The sequence below is a fragment of the Carcharhinus amblyrhynchos genome, unplaced genomic scaffold (genome assembly GCF_965287045.1).
Source record: "Carcharhinus amblyrhynchos unplaced genomic scaffold, sCarAmb.v2.hapA scaffold_798, whole genome shotgun sequence".
NCBI lineage: Eukaryota > Metazoa > Chordata > Chondrichthyes > Carcharhiniformes > Carcharhinidae > Carcharhinus > Carcharhinus amblyrhynchos.
The window spans coordinates 1-18,329 of record NW_027650538.1 but is presented as its reverse complement, the minus strand read 5'-3'; the positions used below and the strand labels follow the sequence as shown (position 1 = coordinate 18,329).

At 51.1% G+C, this 18,329-nt stretch overlaps 1 protein-coding gene and 2 non-coding genes across 3 annotated transcripts; all 3 read right to left on the bottom strand.

The window, feature by feature from the left end:
• Positions 1-11,740: 11,740 nt before the first annotated feature.
• Positions 11,741-18,099, bottom strand: LOC145340135 (mitochondrial import receptor subunit TOM20 homolog; the record flags this gene model as incomplete). Its single annotated transcript, XM_080184563.1, has 4 exons — positions 11,741-12,287; positions 16,332-16,474; positions 17,161-17,242; positions 18,053-18,099. Coding segments are annotated over 4 exons (317 nt in total), but the record flags the coding sequence as incomplete, so codon positions are not given.
• On the bottom strand, positions 15,961-16,095 carry LOC145340136 (small nucleolar RNA SNORA14). Its single transcript, XR_013886211.1, has one exon. It is a non-coding gene; the product is annotated as a small nucleolar RNA SNORA14 (small nucleolar RNA).
• LOC145340137 (small nucleolar RNA SNORA14) lies at positions 17,646-17,781 on the bottom strand. Its single transcript, XR_013886212.1, has one exon. It is a non-coding gene; the product is annotated as a small nucleolar RNA SNORA14 (small nucleolar RNA).
• Positions 18,100-18,329: the final 230 nt, after the last annotated feature.

Here is an 18,329-nt window from a genome sequence, read left to right as displayed (position 1 = left end):
TGATTTTTGATTTGATTTATTATTGTCACATTTATTGAGGTACGGTGAAAAGTATCGTTTCTTGTGCATTATACAGCCAAAGCATAAGAACATAAGAAATAGGAGCAGGAGTAGGCCATCTAGCCCTTCGAGCCTGCCCCGCCATTCAATAAGATCATGGCTGATCTGTCGCTGCTCAGTTCCACATTCCCGCCCTCTCCCCATAACCCTTAATCCCCTCACTTATCAAAAACCCATCAACCCGCGTCTTAAAAATATTTAGCGAGGCAGCCTCCACCACTTCAACGGGCAGAGAATTCCAGAGATTCACCACCCTTTGAGTGAAGAAGTTCCTCCTCAACTCCGTTCTAAACCGCCCCCCCTTTATCTTGAGGCTGTGCCCCCTAGTCCTACTGTCTTTTTTGAGCGGGAAGAGTCTCTCCACCTCTATCCTATCCATCCCATTCATCATCTTATACGTCTCAATGAGATCTCCCCTCATTCTTCTAAACTCTAACGAGTACAAGCCTAGTTTATTCAGCCTCTCCTCATAGCTCAACCCCCTCAACTCTGGCATCAGCCTAGTAAATGTGGTGTTACAGTCATAGCGAGGGTGTAGAGAAAGATCAACTTAATATAAGGTAGGTCCATTCAAAAGTCTGATGGCAGCTGTTCTGGAGACGGTTGGTACGTGACCCCAGACTTTTGTATCTTTTTCCCAATGGAAGAAGGTGGAAGAGAGAATGTCTGGGGTGTGTGGGGTATTTAATTATGCTGGCTGCTCCCCCGACCTTATCTCCATAACCCCACACATTGAAGATGCTAATTCCCCCCTCCCTCCCAACCTCCACAACTTGGGACACTAATGGGCAATTGAGCTTGGCCAATCCACCCAACCTACATATCCCACGGGAGGAAACCGGAGCAGCCAGAGGAAACCCACGCAGACACAGGGAGAATGTGCAAACTCCACACAGACAGTGATCCTAGGCCGGGAATCGAACCTGGGTCCCTGACGCTGTGAGGCAGCGATGCTAACCACTGTGCCACCCCAGAGGTTGCCCTTTTGAAGGAGCTGTCTTGGACACAATGGCTGGTAGGGCTGCTTCTCTCAGGAGACTACATTTCACTGTTAATTTGACAGCAGCACCGATTATGGGACAGGCTCCCCCCTCTCCTGGAGATCTGACCCCTCCTCTTCCTGTTCCTTGCGAGTTTGTTACTGATCGTGAAAGTTAGGCAAGAAAAATCAAATAGTTGGAGGGACTTTTGTTTGATTTAATTGCTGCCGTCACAAGCAAACCCGGGACTTTCCACAGGCTGGCTGCTGTCGGAGAGTCAGAAACCAAACCCTGACAAACACAAACTGCTGATGGAAAGAATCAGATATCACAGAGTGCCCCACACACTCACTCACTCATACACACACTCATACTCTCACACACACACACTCACTCACTCATTCACACACACACACACTCACTCATTCACACACACACACACTCACTCACTCACACACACACACACTCACTCACTCATACACACACACTCACTCATACACTCACTCATACACACACACACACACTCACTCACTCATACACACACACTCACTCATACACACACACTCACTCATACACACTCACTCACTCATACACACACACACACACACACTCACTCATATACACACACACACTCACTCACTCACACACACACTCATACACACACTCACTCACTCATACACACACTCATACTCTCACACACACACTCACTCACTCACACACTCATACTCTCACACACACACTCACTCACTCACACACTCACTCATATACACACACACACACACTCACTCACACACACACTCATACACACACACTCACTCACTCATACACACACTCATACTCTCACACACACACTCACTCACACACACACACTCATTCACACACACACTCTCTCACACACACACTCACTCTCACACACACACACTCATACACACACACACTCATACACACACACACACACACTCATACACACACACACTCATACACACACACACACACACTCACTCATACACACACACTCACTCACTCATACACACACACTCACTCATACACACACACTCACTCACTCATACACACACACTCACTCACTCATACACACACACTCACTCACTCATACACACACACTCACTCATACACACACACTCACTCACTCATACACACACACTCACTCACTCATACACACACACTCACTCACTCATACACACACACTCACTCACTCATACACACACACTCACTCACTCATACACACACACTCACTCACTCATACACACACACTCACTCACTCATACACACTCTCACACTTATACACTCTCACACACACACTCACAGACACAATTACACACACACTCTCACGCTCACACACACTCTCACACTCACATACACACTCAGACTCACACACAGACATACTCACATTCATACCCTCCTCCTCCAGCAACATGGTCACTCCCTCCTGCTAAATTGTCTGTTAGTGTCAGAGGGATTAGTTGGTTAATTACTTGGGGTTATGGGATGTAATGACTTTAATCAGGTAATTGAGGAGGGCCGGTTAGAATCTGAACTCCCTGATTAAGGGACAGATCAATGGGTCAATTACGGAGCCTCTTGGTTTGTATTTAACCAGGCGTGTCAGTTCCTCTGGCGCTCCGAGTGTAGGCTGCTGACCGGAGGCACTCTGTGTGCTGTTGTCAGACTTGTAGATAAAGGGGACTTCCGCCTCCGAGGACTCAGTACACGGGAATAGAGCCTGGGTGGGACGTCCCGTCAGAGGGTCGGTGCAGGCTCGATGGGCCAAATGGCCTCCTTCTGCACTGTAGCGATTCTACGACCCTCCTTCACCGCGCTCCCTAGAATCGCCCTCTTTGACCAGGGTTGATGATAACTTCTTGCAAGGCCCATCTCGTTTGTAGTCAAACACCTTTTGGGCGATATATAAATGACAAAGTTGTTGTTGCATCAAGTGCTTTGAGATGTCCCACTTCATCTTTCCATTCGCTTCATTCTTTTTTGGGAGCTGAGGCAGGATTATTGAAACACTCTGACAGGATTGGGACGCACACTCCGGACTGGGAGATCACGGCCAGGGGAGCTGTGACTCTGACATTCGCCATCCTTCCCACTCTGGTTCCAATGGGGAGGCCAAAGGAACCTCCACTGCTTCATATGTGGAGAAACAGCCTCACCTTGTGGACATTCACTCACACTGCAGCGCTCGCCGTTAAATGGATACTTGGTCATCAGCGCTGGACTGACACCAGATACTTGCTCTGCCTCCTTCACTTGCCCTGGGTATCTCGTTGAGGAGGAGATGTGACACCCACGCCTTGTCACAGCTCTGAGGGATGCAGCTACTTCCTATCATGCAACACTCCCCCACACAGCATCTGTCCCACCGTTCTGTAATGAAGAAATCATTATATCGCAAATGTTATGTCTGCGCACTGGGCCCAGTGGGTAACATTCCTGCCTCTGGGTCAGAGGTTTCAAGCCCCGTTCTAGAACAAAGTCTCAGTGCCACTGCCAGTGCTGTACGGAGAGGGTGCTGCACTGCCGGAGATGCTGTTTTTTCAATAATATCTTTAGCCGGAAGACACAGAGGAGAGATGGTTACAGAGCCAAGGGCGATTTGGAGAAACCCTTTCGCATTACCTGTAACTGGAGTGGCACATTGGTTAGCACTGCTGCCTCACAGCACCAGGGAGCCGGGTTCGATTCCCGGCTTGGGTCACTGTCTGCGTGTTCTCCCCGTGTCTGCGTGGGTTTCCTCTGGGTGCTCCGGTTTCCTCCCACAGTCTGAAAGGCGTGCTGGTTAGGGTGCATTGGCCGTGCTAAATTCTCCCTCAGTGTAACCCAAACAGGCACCAGAGTGCGGCGGCTAGGGGATTTTCACAGTAACTTCATTGCAGTGTTAATCTACTTGTGACACTAATAAATAAACTTTACAATAGAGACGTACCGACCTGCGTTCAAACAGGACAACGAAACAGACCCAGGCAACAAAAGATTCATTAGTTTTGAGTCAATTAGTCAATGGGCAGCGCAGGCTTGGAGGGCCGAGGGGCCTGTTTCCTGTGCTGTATTGTTCTTTGTTCTTTCCTTCCTGTAAATCCTGGAATGGATTGACAGGGAGAAATGTTTGGGTTATCCGTAACCATAACCCGGTTAACAATCCCACCTGGATCCAGTGGAACATTTAGCCTGACTGACCCACTGAGGAAGCCGCAGCGTAGGAGGGGCCATTCAAACGCATGATCCCCAAAACCACCCATCAACGTGAAACATCTACCTCGTATCTTTACAAATCACCCAAAGGTACGTCACAAGAAGTGTGAACAGATGTGACACTGAGTCACATAATGAGACATTAAGATAGGTGACCTAAAGCTTGGCTTCAAGGAGTGTCTGAACATAGAGAAAGAGAGCGAGAGATGGGGAGGGAATCTTGGAGCCACAGCAGCTGAATCAGGGATGTCCCACCAGCCAGGATTGGAGGAGAATAGAGATCGTGAAGGCTCGTGGAGGCAGCGTTCCCTATAATCAGCACAGCCTCACGAGCATGAGGCAAGAATCGATTGCACACAGTCTGGCCTCTGTTATGACCCAGATCAGAAACTCCAAGATGTTTTACAAAGTCAGCCGAGACCATAAGTTTCACACTTTGAACTTGTCAAGGGTGAATACGAGATGTTTCACTCCAGGTATGGTTTAAGTGACCCACTAAGACTCATATAAGCCTGAATAGCTAAGATCCAAATCAAGCAAACCCCAAAAACATACACCCCATTCCAGGCTTAGCACAGACAGCAAGTATGCTCACGTGATGCTGGATTTTGCAGCTTTGCAACTCCAGGCAGTGAATTAGTTCTTTGAGCGTTGGATTAAAACTCTGAGGCTTTCCCAGTCCTCGAACTTCCAGTCAGCGCTGGAAAGAGAGGGAGACACACATTGCTTTCTTCAGTGATTTCCACCACCAACACACAGCCAACAGATTTTTCACTCCAGAGAGAGAGAGAAAACATTACTTTCAGTCTGCAGCCCCAACAGCTTCTGACCAAAATCAAACTCACGTCTTGTATTTTCCTGTGGGGGAGAAAAACTGCCCAAAGCCACCCAGCCTGTCAATCATTCTTCACCAACAATTCCTAAAGGACCATAAAACTCCAGGACACTGCATTAGGCCCAGATTAAAAATAAACATTGCTTCAAATATCCTGTTTCAGCAACCATAAAAGACCCTGGCTTGGGTCGCTGTCTGTGTGGAATCTGCACACTCTCCCCCTGCCTGGGTGGGTTTCCTCCGGGTGTTCCGGTTTCCTCCCACAGTCTGAAAGATGTGAGTTTTTGGTGGATTGGCTGTGCTAAATTCTCCCTTAGAGTCAGGCGGACGAGCCAGGGTAAATGGATGGGATTGTGGGGATTGGGCCTGGGTGGGATTGTGGTTGGTGCAGACTCGATGGGCTGAATGGCCTCTTTCTGCACTGTAGAGATTCTATTCTACGATTCTGTCTCACTGATGGAATGAAAATGGAACACACCCCCGGGGTCAAATATGATTCCAGGAGTTGACTTGAGAAAGGGATGGAATTGGGGGAACGAGAATGGGATTTTGGGTGGGAACAGAGCACATGGACTTTGGCATTCCAGAAATTGGCCAAAGGAAATACCTGCTCATCCGGCATTGCACGCTGGGATGAACAGTCCGATCATTTAGGCAGTGGAGGGGTGGCGCTGAGGCAGCGCTGACTGTACAACACCCAGCTCTAACTGACTGTACAGACACCCAGCTCTAACTGACTGTATACAAAAGGCAGCTCTAACTGACTGAAAAAAACTAGCTCTCACTGGCTGTACAGACATCCAGCTCTAACTGACTGTACAACATCCAAGTCTAGCTGACAAAACAACACCCAGCTCTAGCTGACTGTATAACACACAGCTCTGACTGTACAGGCACCCAGCTCTGACTGTACAACACCCAGCTATAACTGAGTGTACAACACCCCGCTCTGACTGTACAACACCCAGCTATAACTGAGTGTACAACACCCCGCTCTAACTGACTGAACAACACCCAGCTCTGATTGTACAACAAATAGCTTTAACTGACCGTTCAACACCCAGCTCTAACTGACTGTGTAGACATCCAGCCCTAACTGACACCCAACCATCCGAGTGGCTCACCTGAATCATACCTGGAGTGAGACACTTTGGAGTTTCTGATCTGATCCCTGATAAGGGTTAGAAAAAGTTTGATTCAGTGAGGTCCCGACTGACATTGGCTCCAAGTCCAGCAATGCTTTGAATGTTAAATTTACATCCTTCTGTTCGCATCCATCCACGGCCTTGCACCAACCTCCTCCAGCCCCTACAACACTCCCGGTGTAATGTCTTCCAGTCCCTACGATCCTTCCCATATAACGTCCTCCAATCCTATAACCTTCCCTCCCCATGTAACCCCCTCCAGCCCCTACACCCCTCCCTCTCTCTGTAACCCCCTCCAGCCCCTCCCTCTCTCTGTAACCTCCTCCAGCCCCTACACCCCCTCCCTCTCTCTGTAACCTCCTCCAGCCCCTACACCCCTCCCTCTCTCTGTAACCTCCTCCAGCCCCTACACCCCTCCCTCTCTCTGTAACCTCCTCCAACCCCCTACACCCCTCCCTCTCTCTGTAACCTCCTCCAACCCCCTACACCCCTCCCTCTCTCTGTAACCTCCTCCAACCCCCTACACCCCTCCCTCTCTCTGTAACCTCCTCCAACCCCCTACACCCCTCCCTCTCTCTGTAACCTCCTCCAGCCCCTACACCCCTCCCTCTCTCTCTGTAACCCCCTCCAGCCCCTACACCCCTCCCTCTCTCTGTAACCCCCTCCAGCCCCCACACCCCTCCCTCTCTCTGTAACCCCCTCCAGAAATTACAACCTTCCAAGAAATCCGAACTTCTCCAATTCTGGCCTCTTGAGCATTCCCACTTGATGTTGCTCTGTCACTAACAGCCATGTCTTTAGTTACCAAGACCTTCAACTAGGGAGTTCTGTCCCTAAACCTCTGTGATTCTCTCACCTCCTTTCGAGACAATGTAAAAATCTGCCTCTTTTAAGTGTGCTCTCAGTCACCTGCCTTCGTACCTACCCCAAATGTCAATGCAGCACCTCAGGGGGGGTGGCACAGTGGTTAGCACTGCTGCCTCACAGCGCCAGGGACCCAGGTCCGATTCCTGGCTCGGGCCATTGTCTGTGTGGAGTTTGCACGTTCTCCCCACGTCTGTGTGTTGGGTTTCCTCCGGGTGCTCCGGTTTCCTCCCACAGTCCGAAAGACGTCTGGATTAGATTGATCGGTTATGCTCAATTGCCCCTTAGTATCAGGGGGATTAGCAGGGTAAGTATGAGGGCTATGGGAATAGGGCCTGGGTGGGATTGTGGTCGGTGTAGGCTCGATGGGCCGAATGGCCTCCTTCTGCACTGTAGGGTTTCTGTGATTATCACATTGCAGAGATAAACGACCGGCCTGTAGTTACCGGGCTTATCTTTATACTCCTGTTCAGCAGGACAGTACAGGCTGCAATCCTCTGGCTCCACTTCCCCAAGTCTCGGGAAGAGTGGAACATCATAGCCAACGTCTCACTCTCCTCATAGAACATTACAGCGCAGTACAGGCCCTTCGGCCCTCGATGTTGCGCCGACCAGTGGAACCAATCTAATGGACCCTCTAACCTAAACTATTCCAATATTATACATATGCCTATCCACTGACCATTTGAACGCCCTTAAAGTTGGCGAGTCCCACAACTGCTGCAGGCAGGGCATTCTACACCCTTACTACCCTCTGAGTAAAGGTACATTTCCCCACCCCTCCAGTCCTGGGGCTTTATCAGATTCAAGCCCAGCCAGCCTCTTACCCAATCCAATTCAGTTTAATTCCTTCAAGCGTCCTAAACCATCTCCTCTTCCACCACACCCTCCTCCAGCCCCTACAACCTTCGAACAAATCTGAGTTTCACCAGAACCTGGGAAGCCTCACGCTCCCTGGCAAGACAGAGAAGTATTCACCAATACCTCAGCCATCCCTCCCCCTGTGTATAAAAATCACCTTCTGGTTCGGTTTCCCACCCCCTTATTGTTTAAGGGTGAGGTTTCCAGTCAATGTGCCAAGCAACAGTTGCATAAACCCAATCCGTCTGTCCTCCATAAGACCATATGATATAGCAGCAGAATTAGGCCATTTGGCCCATCGAGTCTGTTCTGCCATTCAATTGTGGCTGATATTTTCTCATTTCCATTCTCCTGTAATCTTTGATCCCCTTATTGATCAAGAACCTGTCTTAGCCCCCACAGCCCTCTGCGGCAAAGAGCTCCACAGACTCACCATCCTCTGGCTGAAATTCCTCATTTCAGTTCTAAATGAGTGTCCCTTCACTCTGAGGTCATCTCCCCCACAAGTGGAAACATCCCCTTTATCCTTGTAAACTCCATGAGTACAGACCCAGAGTCCTTAATCACTCCTCATATGACAAACCCTTCATTCCAGGGATCATTCTTGTGGAGGCCGAGGATGTCCCAATAATAAAGGGAGTAGGGGGCGTGAGTATGAATAGGGTCCAGGTGAAGGCTGGGATGAAAGCGCTTTATCTGAATGCACGAAGCATTCGGAATAAAGTGGATGAGCTGGTGGCCGCAGATCGGCACAAATGGATATGATCTGGTGGCCATTACAGAGACGTGGCTGCAAGGTGACAGGGACTGGGAGCTGAATGTCCAGGGGTATCAAGTGTTTAGGAAGGATAGGCGGGAGGGAAAAGGGGGGGGGGGGGGGGGGGGGGGGGGGGCGTAGCTCTGCTGATTAAGGATAGCATCAGGGTGGTAGCAAGGGATGATACTGGAGCCAAGGAGCAGAACGTGGAATCGTTGTGGGTAGAGATTAGGAACAGCAAAGGGAGGAAGATGCTGGTGGGTGTCGTCTATAGGCCCCCCAATAATGATCTGGAGGTGGGGCGGGCTGTTAACACGCAAATAAGTGCGGCGTGCAGGAATGGGACGGCCGTAATTATGGGGGATTTCAATCTGCATATTGATTCGTCGACCCATGTTGGACACGGTGGGCTCGAGGAGTTGTTCTTGGAATGCTGCCGGGATAGTTTCCTGGAACAGTGTGTGTTGGAGCCGACGAGGGAGCGAGCTGTTTTGGATCTGGTGCTATGTAATGAGGCGGGTAGAATCAGGGAACTTACAGTGAAGGATCCTCTTGGGGAGAGTGATCATTGTATGGTGGAGTTTCTGGTGCAGATGGAGGAGGACAAAGTGGGTTCCTGGACACGCGTCCTTTGTTTGAATAGAGGGGAGTACGGTAGGATGAGAGAGGAATTGGCGAATGTGGACTGGGGGAGCGCGTTGGAAGGTAGGTCTGCTGAGGAGCAGTGGAGGATTTTTAAGATCTTTCTTGGTGCTCAGCAGAAATTTATTCCGATGGTCAAAAAGGACCAAAGGAGGAGAGGTAATCAGCGTGGATAACGAAGGTGGTGAAGGAAAGTGTTAAATTAAAAGCGGAGGCGTTTAGAGTAGCTAAGAGTAGTGGGCGAGAAGAGGATTGGGAGAGGTTTAAATGTCAACAAAGATTGAAAAGAAATTGATAAAGAAGGGTAGGATAAACTATGAAGCTGGGCTAGCGCTTAATATAAAAAAGGATAGCAAGAGTTTTATAAGTATATAAAAAGGAAGAGGCTGGCTAGGGTGAACGTTGGACCCTTAGAGGATGAGAAGGGGGACTTAGTGGTAGGGGATGGGGAAATGGCTGAGGTCTTCACGGAGGAGGACGTGAATAATTTGCCGGGTGTTAGAGATGGAAAGGTGGTAGGACTGGAGGGTCTCGATGACATTACTGTTACTAGAGAGGTGGTGCTCGACAAACTGGAGGGGCTGATTGTGGACAAGTCCCCAGGACCAGATGGAATGCATCCGAGGGTTCTGAAAGAAATGGCGGAGGTGATAGTGGATGCCTTGGTGGTTATTTTTCCAGATGTCGCTGGATTCCGGGGAAGTGCCGGAAGATTGGAAAGCGGCTAATGTTACGCCGTTGTTTAAGAAGGGTGCCAGGCAAAAGGCGGGAATTATAGGCCGGTTAGTTTAACGTCTGTTATAGGTAAAATGTTAGAATCCGTCATCAAGGAGGAAATAGCGAGGCATCTTGAGGGGAATTGCTTGATAGAGCAGATGCAGCACGGTTTCGTTAAGGGGAAGTCGTGTCTGACAAATTTACTTGAGTTCTACGAGAATGTGTCTAGGGCGGTGGATAGAAGAGAGCCGGTGGATGTGGTCTTTCTTGATTTTCAGAAGGCGTTTGACAAGGTACCTCACAAGACGTTATTGCAGAAGGTCAGGGGACATGGAGTTGGGGGTAGGGTGTTAGCGTGGATAGAGGACTGGTTGTCAAATAGGAGGCAGAGAGTGGGGGTCAATGGGTGCTATTCGGATTGGCGGTTGGTGACTAGTGGAGTGCCTCAGGGGTCGGTGCTGGGGCCTCAACTATTTACCATTTATATAGATGATCTGGAGGAGGGAACCGAGTGTATGGTGTCGAAATTTGCTGATGACACCAAGATTGGTGGAAAGGCAAATTGTGCGGAGGGTGTGGAGAGTCTGCAGAAGGATCTAGATAGGCTGGGCGAATGGGCCAGGAACTGGCAAATGGAATTTAATGTTGGCAAGTGCGAGGTGGTCCACTTTGGTAGGAAGAATGGTAGGAAGGATTATTACTTACATGGAAGAAAAACTGCAGCAGGCGGCGGTGCAGAGGGACCTCGGGGTCCTTGTGCATGAGTCGCAAAAACCCAGCTTGCAGGTGCAGCAGGTGGTCAGGAAGGCGAATGGGATGCTGGCCTTCATAGCAAGGGGGATTGAATATAAAAGTAGGGAGGTCTTGCTGCGGCTGTATAGGGCATTGGTGAGACCGCAGCTGGAGTACTGTGTGCAGTTTTGGGCGCCGTACTTACGCAAGGATATTTTGGCCTTGGAGGGAGTGCAGAGGAGGTTTACTAGGCTGATGCCGGAGTTGAGGGGGTTGAGCTATGAGGAGAGGCTGAATAAACTAGGCTTGTACTCGTTAGAGTTGAGAAGAATGAGGGGAGATCTCATTGAGACGTATAAGATGATGAATGGGATGGATAGGATAGAGGTGGAGAGACTCTTCTCGCTCAGAAAGGACAGTAGGACTAGGGGGCACAGCCTCAAGATAAAGGGGGGGCGGTTTAGAACAGAGTTGAGGAAGAACTTCTTCACTCAAAGGGTGGTGAATCTCTGGAATTCTCTGCCCGTTGAAGTGGTGGAGGCTGCCTCGATAAATATTTTTAAGACGCGGGTTGATGGGTTTTTGATAAGAGAGGGGATCAAGGGTTATGGGGAGAGGGCGGGAAAGTGGAACTGAGCCACGACAGATCAGCCATGATCTTATTGAATGGCGGGGCAGGCTCGAAGGGCTGGATGGCCTACTCCTGCTCCTATTTCTTATGTTCTTATGAACCTCCTCTAGATCCTTTCCCAGGCCAGCACATCCTTCCTTAGAGATGGGGACCAAAACTGCCCACAATGCTCCAAACAGCACGGGGGGGGTCTACCTCATGACAGCCCAGGAACTTTGAGCGGACGTGTGGCCTGTAACAAATCTTAAAACACATTCCCTTTCCCACACCTTCTGTTGTAAGAACGCAGACGCTGGAGGGTGCGTTTGATTTGATAAATTTATTTAAAAATCTCTGAAGATCCATTTCAATCAAGCAGCTGTGGATTTGGACAGGGGAGATTTGGTGGGGGGTGGGGGGTGGGGGGTGGGGGGGTGATCCAGGAACCGCTCGGCAGCACGTTGCAATTTTGGTGTCAACCGTAATGTGCGTCTGTGCAGGAGGAAAACTCCAACGGTTAAGCCAAGAAACACGGGACATTCAGCAGCGTGACTGCAAGACGACACCCAGTGAATTAGTATTAAAACACAGCCAACAGGCTGGCGCAATAAATAAAGTGACGCAACGCAAACCTATCGCAGTGAAGGAGACAACACTCAAATTTAACCTTCCCCCATTTCAATGCGGAGTCCACTTTATGCCTGATACATACACCTAGAGGGGGGACGGGGACGGGGGGGTGGGGGAGGGTGGGAGGAGAGTGGGGCGGGCGGTGGGGAGATGTGAACCACCCCCCACGTCCAACTCCCGCAGGAAACTTGTTTCATTCCACATCATCTTCGACTAGGGTCTGTGCAGTCACAATTCTCTGCCAAGGGAAGATAAGACAGCCATTAGTAATCTCCATTCGCCAGCTCAATTACGTATCCTTCCACACACACATCCCCCCCACCCCCAAACGTGGTTTCCAACACCCCTCCCAGCTGATGTAGCAACGTAGGGGGAGGCAGTGGAATTGTCACTGGATTAGTAACCCAGAGATCCAGCGTTGCTCGATTCTCTCCCCACAGACACTGCCAGACTTGGCTGAGATTTCCCAGCACTTTGTTTTTTGACCCAGAGTAATGCTCCAGGAACCAGGTTTGAATCCCAACCACAGCAGATGGTGGGATTTCAATTCAATAAACATCTGGGAATATGAATCTGCTGACCATTGTCGACTGTTGGAAAAACCCATCTTGTTCACTTATATCCTTTGGGGAAGGAATGTGGTGGAGACAGATTCATTCCATGCATTCAAGAGGGCAATGATGACTGTCTGAATTGGAACAATGTGCAAGGGCACACTGAGGGAAAAGGCAGGACAGTGGCACCAAGTCAAGGGGCGGCACAGTGGGTTAGCTCTGCTGCCTCACAGTGCCAGGGACCCAGGTTCGATTTCCAGCTCGGGTCACTGTCTGTGTGGAGTCTGCACATTCTCCCCACGTCTGCGTGGGTTTCCTCCCACAGTCTGAAAGGCGTGCTGGTTAGGGTGCATTGGCTGTGCTAAATTCTCCCTCAGTGTAACCCGAACAGGCACCAGAGTGTGGCGACTAAGGAATTTTCACGCCAACTTCATTGCCGTGTTAATGTAAGCCTACTTGTGACACTAATAAGTAAGCTTTTAACTTAATTCAGAGAGCCAGTCAGACAGGATGGGCTGAATGGCCTCCTTCTGCAACGTAATTCTGTGATTTAAAAAGGGACAGAGTAAGTGAAGTGAGTTTTGTTTCTATGGAGACCGGGCATGGGGAATTAATGGAAAACAAGGGAATCGAACCCAGGTCCCTGACATTGTGAGGCAGTGGTGCTAACCACTGTGCTGCCCGACAGAGCAGGTTCCAGGGGCCAAATTCTGCAGCTCGTAGTTCACTTGACTGTGTACACTAGGCCCTTAAAGAAGCAGCTGTTGAGATAGTGGATGCAATTGTTGTGATTTCCCCAAATTCCCTAGATTCTGGAAAGGTCCCAGCTAATTGGAAAGTAGTAAATGTAACTTGTCTATTTAAGAGAGGAGGGTGGGGTCAGATTACAGACCAGTTAGCACTCTGTGAGGGGGGCGGGCTGGAATCCATTATTGAGGAGGTTATAGTGCGTCACTGAGAAAATCATAATACAATCAGGCAGATTCAACATGGTTTTGTGAAAGGGAAATGGTGTTTGACCAATTTCTTAGAGTTCTTTGAAGATACTACAAGCAGGGCGGCCTCTTTTAAAGGGGAACCTGTGGATGTCACCTACTTAACTTTCCAGCAAACATCTGACAAGGTGTCACATCAAAGGTTATCACAAAATAAGAGCTCGTGGTGTAGGGAGTAACATATTAGCAGGAATAGAAAATCGGTTAGCTAACAGAAAACAGAGCGTAGGCGCATTTTTGGATTGGCAAGATGAGACAAGTGGAGTGCCAAAGGAATTAGTGCTGGGACCTCGTCTATTTACAATCTCTGCATCAATGATTCAGACGAAGGGACCAAATGTACGATTGCAAAATTTGCTGATGAGACAAAGATAGACAGGAAGGTAAATTGTGAGGAGGACAATTCACAGTGAACTTGTCCACTTTGGCTGGAAGAATTTAAAAAACACTTAAATGGAGAGAGACTGCAGAGGGATCCAGGTGTGCCATACATGAATCAGGAAAAGGTGGTATGCGGGTACAGCAAGTGATTAGAAAAGTAATTGGATTGCTGTGGTTTACTGCAAGGGGAACAGAATATAAAAGTAGGGATGTTACACTGTGCATGGGTGAGACCACATCTGGAACACTGTGCACAGTTTTGGTTTCCTTATTTAAGGAAAGACACAACTGCATGAAAGGCTCAGGGCAAGTTCACTCAACTGGTCCCTGGAATTGGAGGGTGGAGAGGGAGTGGGGTGGGGGTGGAGAGGGAGTGGGGTGGGGGTGGAGAGGGAGTGGGGTGGGGGTGGAGAGGGAGTGGGGTGGGGGTGGAGAGGTGGGGGGGGAGTGGGGTGGGGGTGGAGAGGGAGTGGGGTGGGGGTGGAGAGGGAGTGGGGTGGGGGTGGAGAGGGAGTGGGGTGGGGGTGGAGAGGGAGTGGGGTGGGGGTGGAGAGGGAGTGGGGTGGGGGTGGAGAGGGAGTGGGGTGGGGGTGGAGAGGGAGTGGGGTGGGGGTGGAGAGGGAGTGGGGTGGGGGTGGAGAGGGAGTGGGGTGGGGGTGGAGAGGGAGTGGGGTGGGGGTGGAGAGGGAGTGGGGGTGGGGGTGGAGAGGGAGTGGGGTGGGGGTGGAGAGGGAGTGGGGGGGGGTGGAGAGGGAGTGGGGTGGGGGTGGAGAGGGAGTGGGGTGGGGGTGGAGAGGGAGTGGGGTGGGGGTGGAGAGGGAGTGGGTGGGGGTGGAGAGGGAGTGGGGTGGGGGTGGAGAGGGGAGTGGGGTGGGGGTGGAGAGGGAGTGGGGTGGGGGTGGAGAGGGAGTGGGGTGGGGGTGGAGAGGGAGTGGGGTGGGGGTGGAGAGGGGAGTGGGGTGGGGTGGAGAGGGAGTGGGGTGGGGGTGGAGAGGGAGTGGGGTGGGGGTGGAGAGGGAGTGGGGTGGGGGTGGAGAGGGAGTGGGGTGGGGGTGGAGAGGGAGTGGGGTGGGGGTGGAGAGGGAGTGGGGTGGGGGTGGAGAGGGAGTGGGGTGGGGGTGGAGAGGGAGTGGGGTGGGGGTGGAGAGGGAGTGGGGTGGGTGGGAGAGGGGGAGGCCTGTATCCATTGAGTTAGCGAGGCGGCCTCATTGGAAGATCCTGAGGGTATCCGACAGAGTGGACACTGAAAGGATCTCCCATTTAAGACGGAGATGAGAACATCTTTTTCTCTCTGGGGGCTGTGATACTGTGGAATTGTCTGCCTCAGGGAGCAGTGGAAGCTGGGTCATTGAATATCGTTAAGGTACAGGCAGATACAATTCTTGATTAACAAAAGGGGCAGCGCGGGGTGTTGGGGGGAGGGGGGATTGCCGGCCAAGTGGAATTGAGGCCACAATCAGATCAGCCGTGATCTTGTTGACTGATGGAGCAGACCCGAGGGGCTGAATGGCCTCCTGCTGGTCCTAATTTGTACACATGGAAGTGCACCTTGCAGTTACTGAGCGACAGTGACTGGGCGTTCGTCATTTCATCCAATTTAAAATCCCCGACGTATCCTCCTATTCCAACGCTAATGATTTGTTTCCCTCCTACTCGGGTCACTGTGATGAAGCAACACTAACCTCTGCTGAGGGAATGATACAGCCTTCCTCTGCTGCCCCACACCTTGCGAACAGACTGCTCTTCATCACAATATAAACCCGTTCTATTTGTAAGATAAAACTTTCATTGTGGAGCGGACAGAATCAGCCTTCTCTCTCACTCTAGCGCACACCATAATCAGTAGCCCAGCTCTCCCCTGCCCCAGAATCCCCCACCACTCTACCTGTTCCCTTGCCAGACCACCTAGACATCCATACCTACACCACTAACGTGCCCAGTTTATGGAAATGCCCAGTGACAGATCACTGCCCCTGTACAGAGCTGTCAGAGTGGTGAAGTAGTGAGGAGCACAAGGGAAGCTCAGCACTTCGGGATCCTCTGGAGTTTTATTTAGCATCCTTACTTATCCTCGCTGCTGTGATACAAAACAACAAGGGGGATTAACAGAATGCAGTTTTGGTAATGGGCAGCCAGCCCATCACCGCTCCCCCCCGCACCCAACACCACCCCCCGCACCCCCAACATCCCCCCCCCCCCCCGCCCCTGCCCCACCCGCCTCCAGCGTCCCTGCTCCAGGTTCAGGGTGACCAACAAGGGAGTTGCACCCCTCTTCCTCCCTCCCCCACCCGCCGTCTATCCCGCCCTAAGGGCTCATCCCGTCTATCCCGCCCTAAGGCCTCATCCCCGTACCTGGCTGATGGTTGGGAGCTTGGTTAGCAGCATCTGGAAGACAGGCGGAGGCAGGGTTTGCTGCAGCACCTGGAGCAGCTGCTGAGGTTGCCCACACACAGCGATAGCATTCGTCAGGTGCTCCACACCCTTCTCGTAGTCACCTACAGAAACAAGAGACAGTCACTTAATTTCCACATCGCAAGGGTGGCCGACTCCACGTTCCTCCGAATCTGGATGGTGACACAGCGGTTAGCACTGTGGCCAATCAGTGTCAGGGACCTGGTTTGAATCCCGACTTGGGTCGGTCTGTGCACAGTCTGCACATTCTCTCCGTGCCTGCGTGGATTTCCCTCCGGGTGCTCCAGTTTCCTCCCGCAGTCCGAAAGACGTGCTGGTTAAGTGCACTGACCCGAACAGTCGCCGGAGTGTGGCAACTAGGGATTTTCACAGTAACCTCATTGCAGTGTTCATGTAAGCCTACTTACGACACTAATAAATAAACTTTAACTAGTTTGGTGGGCCCATTTCAGCCCACCAGTGTGGCACTGCAGTCACATGTAGGCACTGACCAGGTAACAGCAGCGAGTTTCCTTCCCTAAAGGGACACGAAGGACGGTCGGTTTTGTAAACGAAAAACAGATTGCTCTGTGGCCACTTTAACCAAGGACAGCTCTTTATTCCTGACGTTTAAACAGCGGAATTAAAATTCTCAGACTGTGACAGCATGATTCCAAACTGCGTTTACTGGATTACTGATCCAGTGGGAAGCAGCATATTCCTGAATGCAGGACTCCTTGTGCCCTGCAGAAGGGGAAGAAGAGAATTGTTTAAACATTACAGCACTGACCTTGTGCCAACAACTCTTCGCCCAGTTGGATCTCTTCCAGGAAAAACTTCTGCACAGCTTCGGCATCTTTCAAATCTGGGAGCTACGGAGCAAGGAGGGAACATGTAGGTTACAGGAGCTCTGCTATTCCTCATCAGCTGCCCGCTGCACTGTGGTGGGACAGAGTGACAAGTAGAAACCCTGTCCTTTACCCTGTGACCGGGTGCAGAACCATGTGCCGGAAGTGGGCAACTCCTGGGAATATATTCCGCAGGAAAGGAGTGCCAGGTAGGGATAAGAGAAAAGGTAAAATCTCACCTAATTCAGCAACACATACCCAGCGCCATCCCACACTGACACCTGACCAGCCCTGACCCCACATTTCCACTCACACACACACACACCACCCCCCCCACAAACTCAGACTCAGGGACCGTACCCTGATCTCTCCCCACCACCCGATGCAGAGTGGTGGCCCCCCCGCCCAGTTTGCTGCCCCTGTACAGAGCTGTCAGAGTAGTGAAGTAGTGAGGAGCGTGAGTGAAGCTCAGCACTTTGGAATCCTCTGGAGTTTTATTTAGCATCCTTACTTATCCTCGCTGCTGTGATACAAAACAACAAGGGGGGTTTAAAAGAATGCAACTTTGATAAACGGGCAGCCAGCACAGTCCCACCCACAGCACCCCCAGTCCTACCCACAGCGCCCCCAGTACCCAGCACAGTCCCACCCACAGCACCCCCAGTACCCAGCACAGTCCCACCCACAGTGCCCCCCACCCCCCCCTCACCCCGTACCAAGCCCATACCCACAACACCCCCTGATATCCAATCCCATCCCCACTCTGCTCACAGCAGTACAATGGGAGGGGGGGCAACATGTTCCAGATTTCAGAGCTCAGTTTGGCACACTCACCCGAGGGAGTCCAGCCTTTTCTCTGGCGAGTCTCTGCTTCTTCCTTCCTGTAAATCAGAGAGAGATGGGAAAGTGTGAGGTGGGTGGGTGGGTTTATTAATACCGGATCACTGGGCAGGTTTAACACAAGCGCTGCCTCTGGCCAAGCCAAGCGGTAATGACAGTCCTGGTTAGAGAAATCTGAATGGCACAGCAAGGGGGCCATTCAGCCCACTGTGCCCAGGCTAGCTCTCAACAGCTATCCAATTCGACACTCCCACTGCCCTCTTCTTGCAGC